Source organism: Cynoglossus semilaevis, chromosome 19 (genome assembly GCF_000523025.1).
Source record: "Cynoglossus semilaevis isolate Cse_v1.0 chromosome 19, Cse_v1.0, whole genome shotgun sequence".
NCBI lineage: Eukaryota > Metazoa > Chordata > Actinopteri > Pleuronectiformes > Cynoglossidae > Cynoglossus > Cynoglossus semilaevis.
In genome coordinates this window covers 3,407,962-3,434,028 of record NC_024325.1, presented here as the reverse complement: position 1 = coordinate 3,434,028, position 26,067 = coordinate 3,407,962, and the positions used below count along the sequence as shown (strand labels likewise).

Below are 26,067 nucleotides of genomic sequence, written 5' to 3'. Positions count from 1 at the left end.
CAGTGGACGCCTGAGAATCACCCAACACTGCCATACAGTGGTCAGCCTTTGCAACTGCAGAATAATTGTGTCAACATTCAAAAAGAAAATTTGGTGTATAAAAACAGAACCAAATCAGTTCTTATTTTTATGTCTAAAAACACATAAAAACACTTAGTAACATTTTTTTAACTCAGTATATCATGGGTCATGCATCAAAGGGATATACAGTATGTATTTCATGATATATATATATATATATTTTATAGAGTACTAATCACACATGTGAACACAAGTGGTAGAGGTAAAATGAAGGCACTGGTAAATGTCTCCGACATTAAGTTGCTCATCACCACACTGATTGCAGTTATCAGTCACGTGGTGTTGTCAAACGATATTCCCCATAAATTGAAAACTTGAAAGTAATAATAGAAAACGAATGCAGCATTTACAATGGACGTGTTTCAAAGTGTTCCAATATTGTCAAGATGTTTCCCGTCGAGCGCATTCGATAATGAATTGCTGCTGTTGCGGCTTCATTAGTATAACGAGATAATTAGCACACAGACGTCTTAGCGTTTCCCCCTGCTTTTAGAGACGTTATAGTCAGCTTCAATATAAAGCGTATTTAATGTATTATTTTTATAGCACCATCTGCTGGTTTAATGTTGTATGTTACCCATAAATGGTACAAATGAATGGAGCCAAAACTTCAGGTCGTTTTTTCAATGTTTTGAATATCAAATATTTAATTTGAATTATGTGACATACTGTTTCGTTTTTGAAAGAAAAAAAACCCCTGTAAGGTATTCAATCTAAACAGACACGTAACATGACTAGTGCTCACCGTTAGCGCATTAAACCGTCAAAGAATTATTTACATATCAAAGAACTGGAACTTCATTTTGAATTAATTTAATGTTTTTTTTTGTTTTTGTTTTTTACTCACATACATTTATTGAATGATGGATCCATCAACAAAACTTAATTTGAATTAAAGAACTTTGCATGTTTTGCTCCATTATTAACATGTGAAAGCTATCGTTTGCATTGAATAAATAACATAGCCTCTAATTAAAGGAATAAAAATATAACAAATCATTTTTTAAATTTAATTTAAAATTTAATTTAAAACTACATTGCACATGTAAATGTCAACCACATTTCCTTATCAATGATAATAAACCGACATTTAAACAAATGTCTAAAAACACTCTGTAAAAGAATGGTTATCAGGCTTTTTTTTTTTCCTTTATTTTCAGGTGATGATGACGAGGAGGAGAGCGGGGAGGAGCGTCTCCCGTCTTGTTTTGACTACATCATGCACTTCCTGACAGTCTTCTGGAAGGTCCTCTTCGCTTTTGTCCCACCCACTGAGTACTGGAATGGCTGGGCCTGCTTCTTTGTCTCCATTTCTCTCATTGGTATTCTGACGGCAGTGACCGGAGACTTGGCCTCTCATTTTGGCTGCACCATCGGCCTCAAAGACTCTGTCACCGCTGTGGTGTTCGTAGCTCTTGGCACCTCTGTTCCAGGTGGGTGTGTTTTTGCTGTCTGTCCCTTCTTACACTACAGCCTGTCACATTGCGCCGCCTCTCTTGGGTTTGTCTCAGTTAAAGCAGCAGCATGACATGGGGGGGGGGGGCTATTTTGCTTGTTATTCCCTCTGTGTTGTCTAATTGTATTTCCATTTCACTGTGTCCTAAATACTGCCACGGTGAGGAGGGGAAAATACGCCAACAAAACTGGCATTCAGTCGGTCTGGAAAGTGACTCATGCATTTTCTTAAGAGTTTGCAATAATAAAGACGTCGGTGCTACGACAGCGCAGCGATGACAGGCGTACTGTATCTGCATAACAGAATTTTTAAGCCAAGAAGATAGAAGTACAAGACCAAAGTCAGCGATATATATATAAGGAATGCTGTCACCACTTCATCTCGCTGTGAGACGGCTGTTATTTGTAAATCATTTACTCACTCAGTTCCCAGCAGTCATCAGGTGAGGGCTTTTTTGGCTGTGCACCCCCTTTTTACTACATCCCATGCAGGATGACGCACCCCCGCAGTTCCCCACACCTTTGAAAAAAAAAAAATGTAAAAATAGCCTGCATTTATTTATTAATTACAATGTCTGCTTTTAATTTCAAATTTTACAAAAGAAAATATTTACTTATACAGTATGCCTATTTGAAAAATCCCATTCTAATCCACTATCACAATTATTTATCTCACGCACCCCCTAGTGGCAGCGTTGAAAAATCCCATTCTAATCCACTATTATTATTATTATTTATCTCGCGCACCCCCTAGTGGCAGCTCACACACCCCAACAATTACTTTGGGTTTTCCTCGTAAATAGAGGGGAAAAAAAACATTTAAGCCTACAATCATACCCAATGGTGAGGTTGGAGATTGTTTACATATTAAACCTCAATCTGCATGTTGTTTGGATTGGAGGAGGAACTGGATTAATCAGAGTTACCCTTCAGAAGGAGAGCCCCCTTCAGTTAGGGTCGGGGAGCTGATGGTCTCACTGTACCATCCTCCACCTAGTGGCCACCATCAACAGTTTCTGTGCGCACATGACGCCGTTGTGTTTTTGTATCAGGACTTTTTGTGTGGGAATGGAGCAGTTGACAAATCAGTTAGACATTCATTTTGTATTGGAAACACTGTTTATAAGAAAATAACAAAAAATATACTGAGGAAAAGTTGTATTTTGTAAGCCTGTGGTAATATGACTATGTTAATGAAAAACATGCAGAAGCGCAGAATCCGAAAAAAAAAAAATTAAAAATTAAAAAATAAAATACAGTATTTATGTACTAGCAATGGTTTTAAGTTATAAAATCTAAACAATTAATTTGAATTACTGTATTTTCCAGACTATAAGTTGCTCCGCAGTATAAATTGCACTACCCAGTGCCCTCTAGTGGCTGTCAGTGGGAAAAATAACAAACAGGTAAATTTTCAGTGGTAAAGGAGTAGCAGATACTGGTCCACAAGCCTAGAGTGCCCTCTAGCGGCTGTCAGTGTGAAAAATAACGAACAAGTAAATTTTCAGTGGGACAGGGTGAGCAGATCCTGATACCCAAGCCTAGAGTGCCCTCTAGCGGCTGTCAGTGTGAAAAATAACGAACATGTAAATTTTCAGTGGTAAAGGAGTAGCAGATACTGGTACAAAAGCCTAGAGTGCCCTCTAGCGGCTGTCAGTGTAAAAATACAAATATAATATAAATATTTAAATAAATATAAATATATATATTTATAATATATTTGAATATATGAGTTGCACCTGAGTATAAGTTGCAATCCACACTGAAGAATGAAAAAAGAAAATGCGACTTATAGTCCAGAAAATACAGTATTAAGTACCTATTACACGTCTGTTGAACTACATAACTGTGTTGTCCTGTCTTAAATATATTTTCTCAGCATTCTCTGGGGAATAAATAATTAAAAAAATATATATGTATATATTTATTGTTTTATTTCAGGATTTTGAAAAGTAGGATTTAACAATATTTTTAAAAAACAAAAAAACGTAATCTTCTCTTTCACAGATACTTTTGCGAGCAAAGTGGCTGCGATCCAGGACCAATATGCCGACGCCTCCATCGGTAACGTGACAGGCAGCAATGCGGTGAACGTGTTCCTCGGTATCGGGGTGGCGTGGACCATTGCAGCTGTTTACTGGCAGACCAAGGGCAAAATATTTAAAGTAGACCCCGGCTCCTTAGCCTTCTCTGTCACCCTCTTCACCATCATGGCATTATTTTGCGTCGGGGTGTTACTCTACCGCCGCCGTCCGAGTGTGGCAGGCGGAGAGCTGGGGGGTCCACGGACAGCCAAGCTCCTCACCTTCTTCCTCTTTCTCGTTCTGTGGTTCATCTACATCCTCTTGTCCTCATTGGAGGCTTACTGCCATGTGCCGGGTTTTTAAGAGAGTGGACAATGCAAAAAAAAAAAAAAAAAAAAAAGAACTTTGCACACTGTTTCAACAGTTTACCGATCTTTTCTCACATTGTTTTAAACGGTCTTCACTGCAGTTTATAGCTATTTGTATCATTGGTTATTACTGATTGAAGTGAGAATTCTGTGTTTCAACGTTGCTCTCATCCACAAAAAAACAAACAAAAAAAAAAACAATTTCTATTGGCCCTTCCTGAAACTCTTTATCTTTAATTAGCATTTTTTGGTTCGAAATTGATTTACCTTACTATCACTTTACTTACTTCTTCTCCTTCGTTTCTGACATTACTAAACGACTCTCAGGAGTTTGTCTCACTTTCTACTTTCAGGTATTCTTCTGAAGAAAAAGTGAAGGACGATGTTGACTTTCCAAATTATGATCGCATAGCCAAACGGACGATAGTCGGCAGAAGGTGAGAGGCCTGTATTAAGCTGAAATCTGGACCATCTTAAGTGAATGTCCAGCTGCAAACTTCTCAATACGTGATTCTCAAGTCTTTGAAATGTTTCGTAAGCAACAATATGAATTTTTTTTTTCTTTTCGTATACAGTGTGGTCTATTTTGAAAAACCATGACTTGACCTGTGACCTTTATGGCACTGTGTCCTTATTTGGTGTTTTATTAGGGATTATGCTAATATCTCTCCGATAATATCGGCCGACCGATATTATCGGAGCGATATTAGCATAATTATGTAATATCTGTAAGAATCGTTATCGGTTTTTTCCTCCGATAATGAAAACCCTTGGACAAAAGGGTTTTGCCAAATATGCTAGAATCGCTTGTGGAGTACTGAGATGTTTACCTCAGTCTTGGGGCCAAACTGTTGCGTATATCGGTACCAGTTATCGGAGACGGAAATTAGGTGTTTGGACAAAATCGGCATATCGGACATCGGTAAAAATGTAATGTCCGACATCCCTAGGTTTTTTTCCGTGTCACAAAATAAGCACAAGGTTGAAGCCGGAATTTATGGACTTGAAAGGCACCGTGTAACGAAACTGACAGTATTAAAGAAGTGACAACTTGTAAATCATTGCTGTATTAATGAATATTTAGTCTATACATTAAATACTCATTGTATATCACGTGTAAGTGAACAATGTGTGTGGGAGTTTCGTGCAAGAGTGTGTGTTTCTTTTTGCACGTTATCAGAGTTTCTCGGTGAACACTCCTGAAGTAACTAACAGTGAGTTTTTGATATGACGTTGAAGTGTTGATATATAGTATCAGTGTAAACACACACGAACCACAGAGTATTATATATTTTATCAACCGCCCATGTTCAGCGCGCCGTTTCGCAAAGCTTTCTCAATCGTGTATCATGTTCAAAACTTTTTCGGGGGGGGGGCAAAATGACTAACTCTGGAACTGAGTTGAACATAAAGTATCTTTGGGGGTGTGTGGTCGTGGAAAATCAGTCTGCGGCAGAAAATGTTGACGGGCGCGGCACGGCACGGCACGCGGAACTTCACGTTTCTTTCTGACACTGTGAACATTTTTCAATAGCATCCCTCTCAATCCAAGCACAGCCGAGAGACTACGTGACTGCTGGAGCAAGGACCTCATCACAACACAATCACCGAACACATCCATCAACGTGACAACACAATCACCGAACACATCCATCATCCTGGATTTAAAAAAAAAAAAAAAAGTACTAAAAGAAGCAACTTGTGTATCATTCATTTCCCAAGAGTTCCTCCTTGTGTCCCAGTGCAATTGATATTGAAATTTTTATTATATATTTTACCTAGAATCTGTAGAGTATTGTATCTGTATTACAGTAGATTTATTTATATTCTCTGTTTATATATGCACGTTTAATGGACAAAAATTGGAAATAAATGTTGCTGTTTGATATCCTGTCTTGATTGTAACCCAGAGTACAACAGAGTAATCTGTCATTTCAGGTTTCAGGTTCAAGTCCACCAGAATAATAATTGGTAGCCAGGATTTGCGCAATGTGCTGAGAGACTTGAGCAAATACTGCAAAAGTTTTGAGTAAAAACTGCAGTTTATGAAGGGTTTTAAAAACAGAATTGTGTTCTTTGGGGTTGGACTTTGGTGTTATCATTTAATTGAACCATATTGCTTAGAGAAAAGATGTTATCACCTGGCAGATTGAGAAAATGCAAAATCTCATTAACAAACTGTCACTGCAGGTGCCTCCACTATTGCATATTTGTCTATGAAATGGCAAACCTTGGGAAAAAGAAAGTAAGACTTTATGAGACATATTGTACTATTTGCTTTCATATGCCAGCAGTGGCCCACTACGGGATTCAATCCGACCCGGTTAATGCTTAATAGATAGATAGATAGATAGATAGATAGGTAGGTAGGTAGATAGATGGATAGGTAGGTAGGTAGGTAGATAGATAGGGAGATAGATAGATAGGTAGGTAGGCAGTTTGATAGGTAGATAGATAGGTAGGTAGGGAGGTAGGTAGCTAGCTAGCTAGGTAGGTAGGTAGCTAGCTAGATAGGTAGATAGGTATGTAGCTAGGTAGGTAGGTAGATAGATAGTTAGGTAGGTAGGTAGATAGGTAGGGAGGTAGATAGATAGGTAGATAGATAGATAGTTAGGTAGATAGGTAGGTAGGTAGCTAGGTAGATAGATAGGTAGGTAGGTAGATAGGTAGGTAGATAGGTAGGTAGATAGATAGATAGTTAGGTAGGTAGGTAGATAGGTAGGTAGGGAGGTAGGTAGCTAGCTAGCTAGGTAGGTAGGTAGCTAGGTAGATAGATAGATAGGTAGGTAGGCAGTTTGATAGGTAGATAGATAGGTAGGTAGGTAGGGAGGTAGATAGATAGGTAGATAGATAGATAGATAGGTAGGTAGCTAGGTAGGTAGGTAGGTAGCTAGCTAGCTAGGTAGGTAGGTAGCTAGGTAGGTAGGTAGCTAGCTAGGTAGATAGGTATGTAGCTAGGTAGGTAGGTAGATAGGTAGGGAGATAGGTAGGTAGATAGATAGGGAGATAGATAGATAGATAGATAGATAAATAGATAGATAGGTAGGTAGGTAGATAGATGGATAGGTAGGTAGGTAGGTAGATAGGTAGGTAGATAGGTAGGGAGATAGGTAGGTAGATAGATAGGGAGATAGATAGATAGATAGATAGATAAATAGATAGATAGGTAGGTAGGTAGATAGATGGATAGGTAGGTAGGTAGGTAGATAGATAGTTAGGTAGATAGGTAGGTAGGTAGGTAGATAGGTAGATAGATAGGTAGATAGATAGGTAGGTAGGGAGGTAGGTAGCTAGCTAGCTAGGTAGGTAGGTAGCTAGGTAGATAGGTATGTAGCTAGGTAGGTAGGTAGATAGATAGGTAGATAGGTAGGTAGGGAGGTAGGTAGCTAGCTAGCTAGGTAGGTAGGTAGGGAGGTAGATAGATAGGTAGATAGATAGATAGATAGATAGGTAGGTAGCTAGCTAGGTAGGTAGGTAGGTAGCTAGGTAGGTAGGTAGCTAGGTAGGTAGGTAGCTAGCTAGGTAGGTAGGTAGCTAGCTAGATAGGTAGATAGGTATGTAGCTAGGTAGGTAGGTAGATAGGTAGGGAGATAGGTAGGTAGATAGATAGGGAGATAGATAGATAGATAGATAGATAGGTAGATAGGTAGTTAGGTAGATAGATAGATAGTTAGGTAGCTAGGTAGGTAGGTAGCTAGGTAGATAGGTATGTAGCTAGGTAGGTAGGTAGATAGGTAGATAGGTAGGTAGGTAGATAGATAGTTAGGTAGGTAGGTAGATAGGTAGATAGGTAGGTAGGGAGGTAGGTAGCTAGCTAGCTAGGTAGGTAGGTAGCTAGGTAGGTAGGTAGATAGGTAGGTAGGGAGGTAGGTAGCTAGCTAGCTAGGTAGGTAGGTAGGGAGGTAGATAGATAGGTAGATAGATAGGTAGGTAGGGAGGTAGGTAGCTAGCTAGCTAGGTAGGTAGGTAGGTAGGTAGATAGATAGATAGATAGATAGGTAGGTAGATAGGTAGTTAGGTAGATAGATAGATAGTTAGGTAGATAGGTAGGTAGATAGGTAGTTAGGTAGATAGATAGATAGTTAGGTAGATAGGTAGGTAGGTAGGGAGGTAGATAGATAGGTAGATAGATAGGGAGATAGATAGATAGATAGATAGACCTTTATTATTAATCCCTTTGGAGTTCCCCTCGGGAAATTAAGTGAATTTATTATAATTAGGGGAAATACTAATTTATAATAATTAAGGGGAAATTACATTACATTTGCTTTTCATCCTGTGATAAATACGTGTATTATTTATTCAACGCTCAATATTTTTCTATGTAACACACGCATGCGCATACGCACGCGTACATACACGTACGCACTCTGCCTGTGGCCCGTGTGATGCATGCTTGCCCCGGAGCCTCCATCCAGCGTGTGCGTGTGTTGTATATGTGTGTCGCCATTGGTCTGGGATGATGTCATCGGCAGTAAATACAATAGAGTCCACCTCCCCGTCAGTGTCTCCTTACACACACACACACACACAAACACACGCACGGCGGCTCACGGAGTGACACACTCAGACGAGCAGCCAGCTGAGTCAGCCATGCACTTCCGATTACATTTTTTGTATTTACTCATTTTTATTCTAGACCGGTAGAGCTGTGGGTTTTGTTTTGGTTTTTTTTTTTAATGTTTTTGTTTGATAATAATCAAGAGAAACATTTTTTTTTTTAAATAGTTTCATTTAATAAGTTCATCTTTCAATAGGCAAACAAAGGAGCGGGCGGTGAAAGCAAAGGCACATCTGGATCCTAAGGCTCCGGTTTCTGCTTCAGCACGGTCGCGAAGAGGTCTGGAGGATCCGCGAAGCAGGGATGATGAGCACAGCGTCGGACTGCTGCTCCTGATGTAAGTCTTTTTTTTTTTCTTCTTTTTTGATTTTACTAACTGAGCCTTTAATGCGGCTGTGGAGCCGCTCGGCCTGCGTCCTGACAGACTGTGATCAGCGCGGCTGCAGCTACATCGTTACGGTTCTTCTGGTTCTCCTCTCTGTTTTATGTTTTAAAAAAAAGATGCCACTCTGTATAACACGCTGCATACATTTGCTGCCAATCGCTGGGGATTGTGTGCAGTTGGGATTATGACTGTCGACATGGCGGGCCACAGTAGGTTGTGGAGAGTAGTGTAAGATAAACCGTAATTAACTATATGAGTAGTGTGAACAAGTACCCGGTTTAAAGGCCCGGTGGTCGACTGGGCCCCGCAGCCCCAGCTTTATTTCTCCTGGTAAAGTCCAGTATTGCGCCACCTAGAGATTCGATAATGAAGACTTACAGAGCAACCTCATAAACACTGTAAAAGCAGGAGTGAAAGTAAATAGATCCATCATCATGTGTGCATGTGGTGGGTGGCAGTGCTGGTGATGAGAGCCAGAGAGATGTTGTGAGTGAGCCCACAGATACTTTAAATAGAAACAGTTAGAGATTTATTGACTTCCATTTCATAGTGAATTGTCTGCAGTCTCCATCACAGACATGGGCTCTGCACAGATCAGCAGAACCAGAGAGAGCAGTGAGGGGAGTTTTTGGACACTGGTTACTCCGCTGAAGGCGAGGAAAGATCCCAGCTCTAAGACACTTAGAGTAGACGCTTCTTCAGTAAACAGAGTCAGAGAAATACTTGAGTCATTATTGTAAAACGGACTGTTTCGTGTTCGCAGGACGGACAGGCTATTTCATCAACCTCTTTGTTCCTACAGATCAGCAGCTCAAATAGTGTACCACCCATGTACTCCTGAAAAAACGAAATACTGGACAACGACCTAATACCTTCGTGTTACAAAAATCGCGCTTTATCATCGGCCCGAATAATGGAAAAAGACGGTTATTTCCCTTGCCTAACACAAGAAGGCCACCAGTTCAAGCCCCAATATTAACCAGTGGTATTTGCATATGTAGTTTGCATGTTCTGTCTGTACCTCAGTGTTCTCCCACTGACTGAAACCATGCGGGGGTTCGGTTAGTTCAGTGTTCACTGTATGAGTTGCTGCCACCTAGTGGCTGGGGGCTTGTTTATCGTTCAAGCATTACAGCAGTGGTACACCTATGTCCTGCGTGCCATATTCCATTGGAAGTCCCCTGGCACCTCACCCCTCCAACCCCCCACCCATCCAAATATTTGAGAAGTACTGGCTTAGTTAGGACACTGTAAATTAGGTATAGGTGTGAGTCCAAATTGCTGTATGTCTCTATATTTGGATCTGTAATGGACAGGTGAAGGACTTTAAAGTTTGGTTAGTTTTCACAAATACTATTAGCCCTTTCATGCATGACGGTCACTACAGTGGACAGCGATTAAAATGTCGTTTTCTATGATAAAGAATAGGTTTTGATGGCAGTGTTGCATATAAGCCTCTACAGTGGATGCCCTGAGAATCACCCAACACTGTCATACAGTGGTCAGCCTTTGCAACTGCAGAATAATTGTGTCAACATTCCAAAAGAAAATTTGGTGTATAAAAACAGAACCAAATCAGTTCTTATTTTTGTGTCTAAAAACACATAAAAACACATTTTGTTAACTCAGTATATCATGGGTCATGCATCAAAGGGTTAATATATATATATATATATTCACACACTGAGCACACAGTGTTGGAGAATACAAAACAACATCAAGTTGTCACTATTTTACAACCGTCGTCAATGTTGACCACGCTGTAATAGACAGGGTCAAATCAGCGTAGTCTGTTTTACTAATTGTTGAACTTTGTATTTTTTTTCTGCCAACCGCTTCGTTCATTTGCCGAGGGCATGTTAACAGATCATTAACAACAACAAAAAACTTTTATCGGTGCTTTCCTCATCTGTATTTCTGCTCGTCGAGTTCAGAGATTAACTCTTGTGTTGGTGCTAGAATAATGAATGTGTTACTTCAAAGGCGGTTGCTCTTAAAGTCCGTGAGACAAAACGAAAGACGTGACAGAAGTTGATGGGAATTCATTAAGCCAGGTGGTGGAAACAGTGTGAAATCAATGTTGAATGAACGTGGACTGTGTGAAGGTTCTCTACCAGCGTACTCCTGATTCCCTAACCCTTTCCCTCCTGTTCCGATTCTGTAGATATGGGATGCTGTAATTGTATTGATTTTCCCACAGTAGCTTTTGTTCATCTGAGATGCACACACAATTTTCTAAATCTGAACTTTTGCTCTCTACATTTATGAGCGTTATACACACTCAAACTGGAGTCATTTCTAGTAAGATCCACGGAGGACGAACAATGGACAGACATGTAGCCAGTCCTTTAAACTGATCGATTTATTGTCCTGTGACTGTGTATGTACAAACCCAACACATTGAACTGTCAATCCACTATTCCACCAAATGGTCCAAAAACAGACCAACATGGTAGTTAATATAAAAAATGTGTTTGGCATTGACTCATCATCATCATCGTCGTCATTGGGAGTATTCCAATAAGCCCCCCAATGACAGGTGACATTTAGCTTCGTGTGTCTCACATGTACAGCATGTCAGTATTATCGGGGTATTGTTGACTCTACAGCCCCTGTCTGCTGTCCGAACACTATTATCCAAACATTATCCCGGTGATTCTGTTTCTTAATGAATTTGAATCATTTATAATTCACGTACAGGTTACAATGTTTCGAGATGAGCCTACCACCTACCTTCATCGAGGCCTGTCTCTCTCTCTGCATCTCTCGCTTCATGTTCAGTTTTCTGTGAGTTATGAGATCCCAGGAGTGATACGGAAGCTCGGTTACTCTCTTATGACTATGAAATTGTTCTTGTTGAAGGGGTTATTGATGGATCGTGACGTATTACTCGCGTTACTCTTTAACCCTTAATGAGACCTAAATGATCTCAAATAGTCAGCGGATTGCGTTTACTTTAAAATAACCAGAATTTCCAGACTACTGAGTGCACCTGAATATAAGCCACGACCACTAAATCTAGAAAGAAAAATGTAATTGTACATATATAGGCCGCACTTCGCTATAAGCCGCAGGTGTCCATGTTGTAACATGGGATGTCTACACAGAAAGTTTTTTTTTTTTTTTTAATTTTTAATTCAATAAATGCCTTTTTTTCTGCTCCAGGGTTGAAGCTAACATTAGCTCCCAGAGCTAATGTTAGCTTAGGTGTTAGGTGAAGTGGCGATCGCCATTGCCACTGTTATCACGTGTGCTGTGTAACGACACAGTGGCTAATTACAATGTCAGAAACCTAAGCATTTAGCTCGAGCATAGTGGTGAGGAAAATTAACAAAAACTACAAATGGCATTGTTTTAGTAGTCGTAGCAGTAGTACTAGTCAAGCTACATTACTCTCTTACTGTATGTGATATATGATTAGGGCTATCGGTGAATCGCAGAATCGTCCGTAGTGGTACTCCAAAAAAGGATTGTGATTGATTGATTTGATGATTAATATCACTTTCACAATCAGTATTAAGTTCCATAAAGGAACATACATATATAAACATACTGTATATATATCCAACGGTACTGCTTATTATATATATATAGATATATATATATTTAATATATTTTAGGAGGATTGTTCAAGATACTGCATCTGCATGTCAATGCCTCATTTAAAGGCTTTTACTCAGCCTGACGGGCAGTCGCCGTCTACACAGGGTTTTGAATACAGTCATTATCATTCATGTCACTTTTTGTGCGGGCGGGAGGTGCTTTATATCCACTTTACAGCTCTCTCTGCTGCGGCAGCTTCTGCACACAAGCAGACATCGACGCCACCGCTGTGGCCAGGGTCACAGGCTAACTGCTGTCCATTGGTGATCTGCCAAATTGATTATCTAGACCAGCGCAATACATGAAAGGGTTTGTTCAGCTTTTTGAAATTTAGTGTCGACCGGCCTTGACTGTTTAAACCCCCCCGAAAATCTCAGTATGGGTTTGAGCTTCAAAGCCAAACTAAGTCATCTTATTCAACTTCCAGGGCTGGATTTTTGGGAGTTGGAAGCAGGTTTTTTTTTTTTTTTTGTTCTCATTAGAATTCATTTACAGCTAATGGTTCTTTGGCTCCAGTCACGGCATGTCCAACTGTCCTCTTGTGTCTTATGATTACTTTAGTGTGATGTCTGAAGTCCTGTTTTTGGAAAAGCTGATTGGACGTGGTGTTGGTAAATCTAATGTTGTCATAGTTTCCTGAAAGGAACTCTGTCTCTCTGTCTGCCTGTCCGTCTGTACATCCGTCCATCAATCCAACATCTATCCATCCCTCTATCTATTTAACAAACATAAACCAAAATAAACTAGGGAATTCTTTATCAACACAAACTCACATTTTCTTTTACTTTTTTACAACAATGAACAATATTTGTATAATAATCAATTGCAGAAACATGTATTAGTCTGTTATGGAGTAGTTACATCCAAACCACTGGTTCCCAACCATTTTTGTTCCAAGGACTGGTCAGCCAGTTACCCGTGACCTATTATTTTAAAATATTGCTAAGTTATCTTTAAATAAAGAAGGTAAATTATTATGACTTGATTTTCTTTGAATGAAGTAAATTAATAAAAATTATTTTTATAATTTTTTTATTGTGTCCCACCGCGACTCGGTACCAAATGACTAATGGGCTGGTACTGGTCCGCGGACCGGGGTTTGGGGACCCCTGATCTATACAGTCTTCCATTTACAACCAGCCCTTCAAGGGGAACTGTATTGCTGATTTTGCCACCAAGTGCCCTCCACTTTACTTGTCAGCTTAATCTTACGTGGGCCACTTCCCTCCACTTTACTTTTCAGCTTAATCTTACGTGGGCCACTTCCTGTCATTCTTCCCACTCCCAAGCAAAACACTAACAGTAACAGCTGATGAGCAGCATCAGGCTCTGGAGGAAAACAGTTTCCCATGACATATATTATTTCCATCTTGAAGTAATTTTCCCTCTTTGTGGAAAAAAACAAACAAAAACGTTTTAACGCAGCAGAGGAGAGTTTAGTTTAATTTTTACAGACCACTAATTCAGCAGCCCATGACATTATTCTCTAGATTTTGCTCTGGTGTTGTCTGTTCTGCTGTGTGGGTGTTTTGGCTGTCAGGTACCTTTTGATGAAAGAGCCACATAAAGCTGAGTCTGAAAGAAAAAGAGAAAGACACTCAGAGAGAATCGCAATCAATCTTCGGTACACTTCTTAATAAATGTTCCCGAAAAAAAACAAAACGAAACAAAAAAAAAAAAAACACTGCAGCACCGCCACAGCTTCAGATGTGCTGCCTTACATATTAATGTTGTTTTTCATATTTAAATAGATCAATTCATATTTGTATGATCGTAGAGATGTTAATGTTGCGGATCTGGCGCGGCTGTTTAAGAAAAGTGTTCATTCCTATGGCTCTGTCTGCTGCCTGTACTGAATGTGACCACGGAGCTTTTCTCCTCCTGCTGCTGCTGCTACTTCAGCAGCAGTAACTGGAGGTGGGTTGCAGCGCCCACTGATTGCTGAACTGAATGCACTACAAAAATGTGCCTTCCTGTTCACCATTACATACACATCCAGCATAACTATAAACCTGCTGCTATCATCAAACATCATCAAACATCATCATATCATATATGATGATAGCATATAAACCCCTGCTATCATCAAAATGATTTGGCCAATAAATTACGGAGTGGACTGCAGAGAGCGCTGTTTTGTAAAGGCTCATATTTATGGATTTAATGTTTATTTTTTTTATGATGTCGCTGAAGTCAGATGGGGTCGCTGGTATAATACGCTCATTATTTTTACATTTTGAAGAGATTAAATCCTCAAAGTGTTTCTCAGAATATATATATATATATAATATATATATTTTTTTATATATATATACATATATAAATATACATATTATACTACTTATACTTATACTACTACTTATAGTATTTATATTTTATATTTTTAGTATATATATTTTTAAGATGTCGCTGAAGTCAGATGGGGGTCACTGTTCTAATACGCTCATTATTTTTACATTTTGAAGAGATTAAAGCCTCAAAGTGTTTCTCAGAATATATATATATATATATATATATATATATATATATACATACTGTTGTTTGGTCCCCGCTGTCACTCGATTCTTTCAGTCTAGGCTTTACATACTTCCACATGCTACTACTACTACATACTTCTTGTGAACTAGATATTCGGTCAATATTGTTATTTTATTGAGGTTGACGTTAACTCACTATTGAACTATTTCTGCAGTTTTAAATTGATTCTCTAGTACGATTGATTTTGTAGTCTATGTGTTTTTGTCATTTGTGGTCACATGTTTTTGTCGTTTTTGTCTTTCTACCCTAAACTTTGGAGAATTTTAAACAATAAAAACAATCAAATACAATAATATAAATGAACAATTAATAAACAATCAATAACATTTGCTAAAATTGAAAAAAAAACATGTTTAACTTTCTTAAAATTAGATGCACTTTTTTTTTTTTTTACATATTTTTATAAAATATTGGCTTTTTTTTGGCTAACAAAAAAAAATCTCTCTTTTCCTCTTCTTGAACATGTCGACATGTGAAAACACAGGCATCAGCGACGGATTTTATATTTTACATTTCTTTCTTGCTCTATCCACTCACAAACAGTGCCTTAAAAGGCCGCCGCAGTTTACAGTGCATGAGAGAAAAAGTGATCAGAGTGATAGTGACGCGCACCATGACAAAAACTAGGTCAAAACCCCACCCCCTCCACCACGGGCAATTCTGACAAAAGAAAAAAGTGGTAATAGCATAAAGACACACCTCTCTCTTGAGTGTGAAGACAGTGGACTGTGGACGGTCTTTGCAAAGTGTCAGTAGTTTTAATGCTCACTGAAAAGGTCATTTCATGTGCGCCTTCTTCTTATGTAATCCGTCAGGTTTTGTGTCACATTATAATCAGTCCCCCTGAATTTTCTCACCACACGTACCGGAGTCTTCATTACGCAATGCGTTGTGTGCCACTGCCTCGTGCAGTTCTGCACTCAAGCTCTAGGTCTTCTGCCCCCTATTGACTCCCGAAATGAACAATCACCCGAACACACACGCTGACAAAGTCACCTGGCTGCAGTCTATTAATAAAAAAAACCAAAAAAACGTGTTTGTTAATTATGCTGTCTCTGCAATATTGTGACTGTAGCTCGGAAATCTGCTTACAACCTTAATCTGTCTGTGAGGCCTAAAGTGAAGTTAAAGACAAACGTGACCTGAGCTTATGAGCTGAACAACCCCTGGGTCCACTGCATATTCTGTATTTCGATATGACTGTGTCAGTACTTTTTAAATAGTGGAGCGGGCCCCCCTGTGGGGGCGCGGTGAGGCTTCCAATGGAATATGGCACGCTGGACATAAGTGTACCACTGCTGCAAGGCTTGAATGATAACAATCGTTAGCCGAGGGGAACATTTTTGGACATTAGTCAGCGGTTCGTTCGTATCTACAAATGTAGACGTAAGTCGTATCTCGGGGGAACTGCTGTAATGCTGATTTTGCCAGTGAGACTTTTACTCTTCATTAGCCTTGCTGTTGCCAAGAATCAACAAGGACTGTAGAATTCGTCATGTACATGGAAATGTGTTTGTACATGTGTTGCATAAGCCCTAATAATAAAAGTTCTAGTTTTAACTTCGTCCAGAAGTTTTAGTATTCCTCAGACAGTGTTGTCGGTGTGCCCGTGGCCCTGTGTTGTTCTGCTGTAATAGCAAGTTCCTCCTTAATGAAGGGCGAAAGTTTTTACGAAAATGGCACCTGAAGCAGAATTTGAAATGGGTCACTTTTTCACAGGCGTATTGCTGACGATTTTAATTTTGTTTTTGTCTGAATGAGAGGAACACCGTGTGATAATGAATTCCCTTTCTGCTCTGCTTTAGCAGGCAGTGTGTCACAGGCACAAAATGCCATTATCAAAACATTTATATCAGCAGTACTCACGCGGGTATGAGTGTTCAGGGCATCACAAAAAAAAAAAAGTTCAGCGTTAATATTTTGGGAAAGGTTCCAGCCATATTGTCTGAAATCCAATATCGATGTAACTCCTCAATGATATTATTTTAGTTTTTTGTAAAAAACCCTCTTCCTTTCTTTCTCTCTTTTCAAATTACAGCTCTGCATGAACACAGATGCCTCCCCTTCCTCTTGACGAGCGCATAGTGGTCATTCAGCGCCCCAGAAACTTAGCACTGTGTGAGAGCCCGCAAACCGTCCCGCAGCCTTCGGCTCAAATATCGTCTTCCTCCAATGGACAACTCGCCCACCCTTCTCATCGCCGCCCTTCACAGTCCCATTCACCTGCCTGTAAATCTCTGACTCTGGAATGCCAGCGCAGGTCCTCTCGATTCTTGAAATCCATAAGTGACCACTCGGAGGTCCCAGTGAGTGGGAGGCACACCCCTAGTCACTGCCACAGCAATGGCACAGTGACACTTGGGCCTAGGCTGCCACCCCATACCCATAAAATTGACATCAGGCTGACATTGGACCGGAGAGGACAGGGAGATGGGCTCAGTAACTCGTCGGTGCATTGCAAAAGCGTAAAAAGTGGCAGAGGAAAATGTGCGTCTTCACAGTTAGATCAAGGACAATGGGAGCGAAAAACCGCAACCGCTGGGAGATCAGGTGGACCTGAGCCTAGGTGCATGCAAGTCAATCAGTTGTCCACTTCCCCTGGAGGTGTCCTACAGTTTGTTCCAGCTCAGACTCAGCAGCAGCATAAGTTCAGAAGCGACAGGGAGAAGGAGAACTCCAGGATTTGTAGCAGAGGTGACCAGGAATTTCTTTCTTTGGATCACAAGAAGAAACTTGGAAGTGCCCCTCAAAGCCATAACAGTAACACCCTTCCTTACCACTGCTACTCCGGCACTTTGCCCCATGCCTCAGTCCTAAACTCAAAATTCCCCACACCCCCCCAGTCCCGGCCCACCAATGCTCAGCTTCCATTTCTGCAACTCAACAAGCCACAATCGTCCAACAGCAGGGATCACCGGCCACGCATTTTTCACGGTCTGCCCCTCTCTCCGTGCTCATCCCACGCAGGAAGGTTCCCTAGCCCCGATCACACGTGCACCATTAACTGCACCCATCCGTTCAGCTGTTGTCACTGGAAGTTCTTGAGATGCCGAAGTTGTAAGGGTAACTCTGGGAGCTGTGAGAAAGGTGGAGGAAGCTCTTCCACGTCATTTTCATGTGTTCAAAATGATGGAGTCGTAAAGAAAAGAGGCAAGGAAATGGGTCTGGGTAACCTGGGTGGATGTCTCTCAAATGGCTCGACCTCCAACACCTCCTCTTCAAACAGCACTGTGTCCGACTGCCGAGGAAGTCGATTCAAACCCCTTCTATGTACATCCTGCTCTGGTGAAGCCAAAACCTTCGAGAGTCCCACCGTCCTTCGGAAGAGACTCGTTGCAGGATGCCTCCCGTGTACTCCTTCCGCTCCGCTCCGAGCTATACAGAGCTGTGTAATGGGATGCAACCCCAAATCCTCTCAGACCGGAAGTTCCACGTGCAGTTACTGCAGCAGTGACCCCATAGTTGTAACTTATAACCCCCACCGGAAACCCCCTGGAAAAGGCATTGCTGGAGCTCAGTTGATGCGCAAGTTCCAAACGGATGATGAAGACGACTACAGTGCTAGCACAGTCTGGCCTGGAGAACTAGCTAAGAAGTTTTCCCATTCTAAAGCCCAAAAGAATTACCGTGCTGAAATAAGAACAGAGGTGGGTAGAACCTGTGGAAGACAGGCTCAAGGCGATAGTAATAGAACGGGCCTTGTTGCCTTGGACTGTCAGAACCTTCAAGACTATGCACAGGCTCAACACACAGACCATGCTGGTCGTCAGTGGTTGCAGCAGGGAAGAATGGCTGCCTTTGATTTCCTGGGGAGCAGGTCAAGGTCAAGATACGATGGAGGCCAGAACTCACTAAAGAGACTGTTGAATATGGAAGACATAGGGATGGATAATGGTTCGGAACAACATACAGATGTTCCCTTTTCTCAGTCCTTTTCTCCCCTCTCTGCCTCACCGCCATCACCTGTGTCCTTTTCTCCTTCACCCTCTGCCCCCAGCACGCTTACCAAACCAAAACCCTGGCTTCGGGACAAGGAGGGGGGACACTCGCTGCCGTCAGCTCAGTCGCTTCACCTCGCCCTCAACTCCCTGAACAGGGAGCAGGATGAAGAGAGGAGCCGAAGTAAGACTCGAATGAATCGATACTTATTATGAAATTGTCCAAATGTCCAAAGAACAGAAACAGATTTTAATGGGGGCACATTGCCGTATTTTTCGGACCATAAGGCACACCGGATTACAAGGCGCAATATCAATGAAAAATGTCTACAATCAGAATTAATACACGAGGGCCACCAGATTATAATGCACACTGTCGATTTTTTGAGAAAATCAAAGGATTTGAAGTGCGCCTTATAGTCCAAAAAATAAGGTAAATTTGTCATTTTAGTGCCGAATCGGATATATATGCGTGTGATATTATTCGAAATCTAGAATCGGATATACAGTATATGCGTGTGATATTATTCGAAATCTCTTAAATGGTTTAGATGGTTTTTGTTACTTTGATCATGTCCTGTACTGCAGCTTCTTCTATTACCATATTCTTTCAGTGCACCTCTCCCTGCCACTTTCATCATCACTGCCGGCGTCTCTTTCTGATGAGAGCGTGATGACACCTGATGCCGAAAATGCTGTGATCAGTCCAATCCTACCTTTTCTGTTCCTGGGAAATGAAAGAGATGCCCAGGACCTAGATCTGCTGCTTCGCCTTAATATTGGCTACGTGGTTAACGTCACCACACACCTTCCTCTGTACCATGTCAACTCTGGACTGCGCTACAAACGGCTGCCTGCCACCGACAACAGCAAGCAAAACCTTCAACAGTACTTTGAAGAGGTTTTCGAATTCATTGGTAGGATACCAGTTCCTGTTGTATGGGGTGGTTGTGATATTTACCGTGCCACGTAGATACCAGTTCCTGTTGTATGTGGTGGTGGTTGTGATATTTACCGTGCCACGTCAATTTAGATTATGTCTAATTAAGTGCGCAAAATTAAGCTTCAGAGAAAAAAAGGTAGGTAGGTAGGTAAGTAGGTAGGTAGGTAGATAGATAGATAGATAGATGGATAGATAGATAGATAGATAGATAGATAGATAGATAGATGGATAGATAGATAGATAGATAGATAGATAGATAGATAGATCGATCGCCATGTATGTTTGCCTTGTATTTTGCCCTTTATGTTTTTTTGTCAACCATACATTCGTCTGATGTTTTTTGTCCACAGAGGAGGCCTATCAGAGTGGACAGGGAGTACTGGTGCACTGCCAGGCCGGTGTGTCTCGCTCTGCGACTGTCGTCATTGCCTATCTAATGAAGCACACCCTCATGACCATGACAGATGCCTACAAATATGTGCGGAGTCGGCGTCCCGTGGTTTCACCAAATCTGAACTTTATGGGCCAGCTGTTGGAGTTTGAGAGGGACCTCAACTCTGGGGTGACTCCCCGTATCCTGATGCCTAAACTAAACGGTGTGGAGACGCAAGTGTGAAAAAGGTCAGAGGTTGGGAGCGTTTACCATTTTACCACTGTTCATAGAGTCTGAGCTGAGAAAAACGTTAGAAGAAATATTACAACTACAATAATGTGACAATTCATGTATTTTTTATTCCTGGAAAAAAATTGATAAACGTTTTTTTTTTTTTTCTTAACCGTTCAACAGTTGATCAATTTAATCACCATCCAGTATAATAATTAGATGATAATGTGCCAATGTTTTGTATTAATCTAACATCAATCTAAGATATGAAATATATCATTTGTACTAATAACAACAGCATGCGACACATTAGCACACACAAAGCTACATGTCTTCGTTACATGTATCGTAGCATCCTCTCTTCCAAAACAAGAAGCACCAAAGCATGTGTATAGCCCTGTGTTGGTTGGCTAAAGTACAGTTCATGAATACTGTTTTCATGCTAGCAAAGGAGACAACAACGTAGCAAAAAAGACACATTCGTTTCCTTTGGTATAATTAACGTCTGATTTTTGATTCAAAACGAGTGAGCCCTAATCTGTAGCCTTGAAACCTGAATTTTTTATAGCTCTCAAGTAATCCGTGACTGTGTTATTTTATTCATTTCATTCATTTAGAAACACAAAGGCTACTCGACTTCCCATGCATTCCCTAAATTTGTCAGTATGTTATAGTGGAAATTTTTATTTTAATTTTATGAAAACTTGCAAACGTCCTTGGCATATGAAAACCAAATTCATTGTACAACAAGTTAACATTTTTAAAAAGTACATTTTCAAAGTTTTTTTTTTTAAACGAACTTCCTGGCCACGATGGGTTTAGGCTAACATGCTACGTGCTAATGTACCCGTAACATGCCACTAACACTATACTCTAGAGTGCTGCTAAAACAAGCTGCTTACTTGTTATGGGGCTAAAGCATGAAAACGATGTTGCTAACACGCTAAAAGCTATATGCCTGTGTTAATGTGCATTTCTTACATCCAGTGGACAATCACTAATCCCACTAAATGTTTCCTTTATTTATTTTGGAATTTAAAAAAAACTGAAAGGAGAGATTTATAGATAAAACAATCATGTACCAGGAGAGTTAAATCAGGCTTTTGAAAACACAGTCTTAGCAACGCTAACAGGTCAGGAAAGGGGGGGCTACCTGGTTGACAATAAAAATGATAAATTATTATAGATTACTATTAACAAAACTACATACTTCCCCTTTAAGGAATGCAAAAAAAAAAACCTACTTTTTTTTCTCTGATTTTATAACTATCAATGGACCATAAACTGTTTAATATTGTATTATTTAGACACCGAGAACTTAGTTGGTTATTTAAAATTCAATTACAGTGACAAAGTTGTAATTGTAATTTGCCTTATAACCCCTAACGGGAGATGTGTGTGGCAGTTTTTGAAACTGCAACTGTTTTCAGTTTTATCATACACATTTTTGTCATTCACTGTGAAGCTCCAGATAAGTCCAATGAATAATAGTACACTGTACCTTTAAGATCGGCTGTACGTCTTGTCTCAGTCATGTCTAAGGCTGTACAGTAAAAAGTAAAAAAAAAAAAACCGTCATAAATATCCAAATAAATCAAAAGGGCGGATGAGCAATTACAAATGGTACATTTGCTGAGAGTGTCTACCTACTTAGATCGTTTTTCTCCTTTTATATATTCTTGTGATATCTGTCCTATTATAATAGGTTTGCAGATTCTTCTTCCTTATATTATGACCAAAATACCTGTTTATATATATATATAAATATATATATATATATATATATATATTCAATGAGTTTTGCCTTGTGAAATTTGGTTCTCCAACGTTTGCACCTTCTGCTCGTTAGACTTTTCTCAAGGACTTTAAGCGGGGCTGGGTATTTTTTCTATAGCCGGAACTCCTCCTCATGTTGGGTACGGACATGTAGCTGTGCGTTTGCCTTTGTTTTCAAACCAATCTTTTGCTTTCTAATGTGAGGCAGTTTGAAAAAGGATCTTCCAGTTGTGTGTTGAAATCCATCCTTCCACTGTAGAAAATAAACCTGAGTAAACACGGGTCAACAAACAATATCTCTGCATTAACCGCTCCCCTGTATTAAAGCCGGAGACACATCAACCACACGTGCTGTCCACGTCTGCAGGTGTTCTGGATTTTTATAAGGACTCAATATGCAAAATGGACGTGGGGACAATGTCCCGATTCTGCACAGTACGGACTTCCAGTGGTCGACCTCAGACCTTTTTCTTGAGAGACACGTCAAAGGAAATGAAACATTTCTCACTGACTTTATACGAAAAATGTGTCTTTGTGATTGTGAGTGCGTTGTGAGCGTGTTCAAATCTTCGCTCTGTGTTTCGCGCCTGACGAGAGGAACGTTGTAACAATATTTTCCAGACTACAAGTCGCTCTCCAGCTAGAGCGCCCTCTGTCGGTGTCAACATAACGAACATGTACATTTTTCGGTGGGACAGAAGTAGCCGATACTGCTACACAAGCCTAGAGTGTCCTCTAGGGGCTGTCAGGGTGTAAATAACGAACATGTCCTTTTTCAGTGGCACAGGATTAGCCGATACTGGTACACAAGCCTAGAGTGCCCTCTAGTGGCTGTCAGGGTGTAAATAACGAACATGTCCTTTTTCAGTGGCACAGGATTAGCCGATACTGGTACACAAGCCTAGAGTGCCCTCTAGTGGCTGTTTGTGGGGAAATAACAAATGAGTATAAATTGTAAAACCAGCCAAAGGATGAAAAATAAGTGAGACTTATAGTCCGGAAAGTATGGTACTTTGTGTATGATCCTTTGTGTATGATCATTTTTAAACCTTCCATGCATTACGCAAATCTGAATTATATACTGTTACTCTGATTACTTTTGACAAACCGATGCATATAAACCTGTACATAATGAATATCCGGCAATGTTTTTGATTGCACTATAAGGTCAGTTTTATTCTATTTTCTGTCCATATCTGGTTCATTCTGGTTCAAATTAGCAGCAACGAGAACCGACGGGCAGTCATACATTTAGTCAAAAAAAATTGACCCAGAATCACGTTGAGTAATGTTTTTCAGGGTTTTTCAATTTAGGGGGGCTTTGACACTTTAATATTCAGTTTAATGTGGTATTTTATGTTAAGTTTTGGAAAACAATGGATGATATAGGTTTAAGAATGGTCATTTCTGGATTTTTTTTTTATGCATGTTAATGAAAGGCATTTCTGTGATTTAAAAAAAAAAAAAAGGCTAATTAAGTAGTCAACCAATTGTGCCAAGCCGTAGTTGATCTTTTCACTGTAAATTCGAAGCGTTGAAATATTGGAGGCACGTGTAATTAGGAGCAATTTGGGTGATTTGGTGATTTTTTTTTTTTTTTGTCACATTGTCATTTTCTTTAGAAAACTCTAAACCAATGATACTCTGTACGATAATGATCATAATGGTTATGTTGCTTATTCTGGTAATTGAGGATAAAGGAGATCACATCCTTCCTGTCCCAACAGGGAAGGACAAGAAGCCCCTAAGCTTTGACTGTGGTTGTAAAACTGTGCTGTTGGACCCCACTGTGTCACCTTCTCCGGAGGAAGAAAAAAAAAAAAAAAAAAAGTCACCGCCATTCACCTCCTTTCATAATGGATCCCTTCTCTTAGGCAAATGCAATATTTTAATACTTTCGTAACTGGACTTTTCGTATTTCGATGATGTTTTTACCTCCATGTACTGATGATAATCCCTCGCAACCCCCCACCCCGTTGAGGTGCACTGTGACTGAAACAATGCTGCTACTGTGTACAGGACAAGGCCTTTTATTTGGTTCAATTTTTCGGGTACAAACTAGTGGAGCGATGCAGAGTGAGCATGAACTCAAGGCTCTCGGGCCGGAACTATACTATACTGCAGGTCCGGTGAGACTGACACATGTCACATTTGACTCTTGTTTAATCTTTAATTTTCACTGTGTTATATGGAAACTGTGATATTGCTGATACATTATTTTTTTAATGCATCAGGCTTGAGTTTCTTGGCCCCTTTTTTGTTAAAGTGAGATGATAACAGGTTGGGCCGTAAGTTCAAACTGCCCCGTTATATGCACTTATTGGAAAAGAGGAACTTGAACAGTGTCAGTTTTTTAAAAATTAATGCTGCGACAAATTGTTTTTGAACACATTGCATGGTGCACACTTGTTCCAGGGGTCACTGTTTCAGTCCTTGAATGTTACAGTTCTGGTATTTGGTTTTGACTAGGGATGTCCGATATAAACTTTTTTTGCCGATATCCAATCTGACGATATTGCCCAAACGCTTAATTTTCAAAAACACTATCACCCGATACCGATATATGCAGCCGTTTGGGTTAAAGGGAGACATGGTGTGCGGTGTCATAATGACAATACTGTGCACAATACAAATAATAATTTCACTTTCACTTCAAAACGATTTTTAGGGTGAAACCATTTTTAGGGCGAAACCATCCGGGCGAAACCCAAGCATTGCGGGATTTCATTATTGGGGACAAAAAAAAAACAAAAAACGATATAACATAATTAAGCTAATATCGGCCGATAATATTGGTTGGCCGACATCCCTAGTTTTAAACCTTTTTCCCTGATTTTGGTGATTCAAAATCTCTATTGAAACACATGATTTTGCATCAGCAGAGTTGGCAGTTTTACTTTCATTCTGAGACAGTTAAACTCAGTGTATATTGGATTCTTAAGTGGTTTAAAAATATTTCAAATTGACAAAAAAATTAGAAGGCAAACTTTACTAAAATTATTTGGTGAGCCCTAGTGGTTCGTTACCACATTACATGCCGTATAAACCATTTGCAATGAAATGCATATACCCTGCATTATTCACGGAATTATGGCTAATCTACGACCTGTGACAAGTAAACACGCGACGTCAAAAATCCCATGTCGCATCAATCACACAGTAGTGTGCTAGCAAACTAATGTGTGTAACAGTGGTTGATCTGTGGGTCAGTGTGAGATAACGCTTCCATTTCCTGCGTGATGAACAGCAACAGCAGCCTTAGCGATAGCTCTGTTAGCTTTGGTTTCTGAGTAGGTACCGTGACCGAGGATTCTGACGTGCCTTTATTTATTTTTTTATTATTATTATTGTTTAATGTTTTGTCTTCTCTTGACGTTTAAAACAAAATGCGATCATCTTACCGCAGGCCTGGGCAAACTAAGGCCCGGGGGCCGGATGTGGCCCGTTCAGCTTTTTTAATCCGGCCCGCCAAGGTTTCCCAAATGATATAATTTATTTATATTATCATTATACTTCTATTGCCTGCAATACCCACATTTCCCCAATAGATGGCATAGAAAATGATAATAGCATTTATTTTATGCATAATATGCATTGACTTTTACATGTCATTTATCTTAGTTCACATGAATTCTTGTGTTCAGTCCAAAACCTGATGAATGAACTGAAGTTTTCCATGTACATTTCTGGCAAACACACTAGAAATGACTTTTTTTAATAATAATAAATAAAATAACTTATAATATGCGGAAGTGTGTTCATTGGGATTTTGGTGTGTGTGTGTGTGTGTG

The 26,067-nt window shown here is 40.1% G+C and overlaps 2 protein-coding genes across 2 annotated transcripts in view; both read left to right on the top strand.

The window, feature by feature from the left end:
• Nucleotides 1-3,948, top strand: part of slc8a4a (solute carrier family 8 member 4a) — a 20,690-nt gene extending 16,742 nt beyond the window's left edge. The window contains exons 7-8 of the mRNA XM_025065832.1: nucleotides 1,130-1,514; nucleotides 3,544-3,948. Of these exons, the coding sequence (XP_024921600.1) occupies nucleotides 1,130-1,514; nucleotides 3,544-3,923 (765 nt within the window). The 3' untranslated portion in view covers nucleotides 3,924-3,948. The remainder of the gene's footprint in view (nucleotides 1-1,129; nucleotides 1,515-3,543) is intronic.
• Nucleotides 3,949-4,231: 283 nt separating this feature from the next.
• Nucleotides 4,232-22,072, top strand: LOC103394890 (uncharacterized). The gene is made up of 5 exons (XM_017041450.2): nucleotides 4,232-4,365; nucleotides 8,686-8,826; nucleotides 17,054-19,137; nucleotides 19,568-19,870; nucleotides 20,247-22,072. The coding sequence occupies exons 3-5, from the start codon at nucleotides 17,070-17,072 to the stop codon at nucleotides 20,510-20,512; spliced, it is 2,637 nt and encodes an 878-aa protein (XP_016896939.1). The 5' UTR covers nucleotides 4,232-4,365; nucleotides 8,686-8,826; nucleotides 17,054-17,069; the 3' UTR covers nucleotides 20,513-22,072.
• Nucleotides 22,073-26,067: the final 3,995 nt, after the last annotated feature.

Coding starts and splice junctions, on each gene's coding strand:
- LOC103394890 (XM_017041450.2), top strand. CDS start 17,070: ATGCCTCCCCTTCCTCTTGACGAGCGCATAGTGGTCATTCAGCGCCCC. Junction 19,138..19,567: donor GGATGAAGAGAGGAGCCGAA/GTAAGACTCGAA, acceptor ATATTCTTTCAG/TGCACCTCTCCCTGCCACTT. Junction 19,871..20,246: donor AGAGGTTTTCGAATTCATTG/GTAGGATACCAG, acceptor TTTTGTCCACAG/AGGAGGCCTATCAGAGTGGA.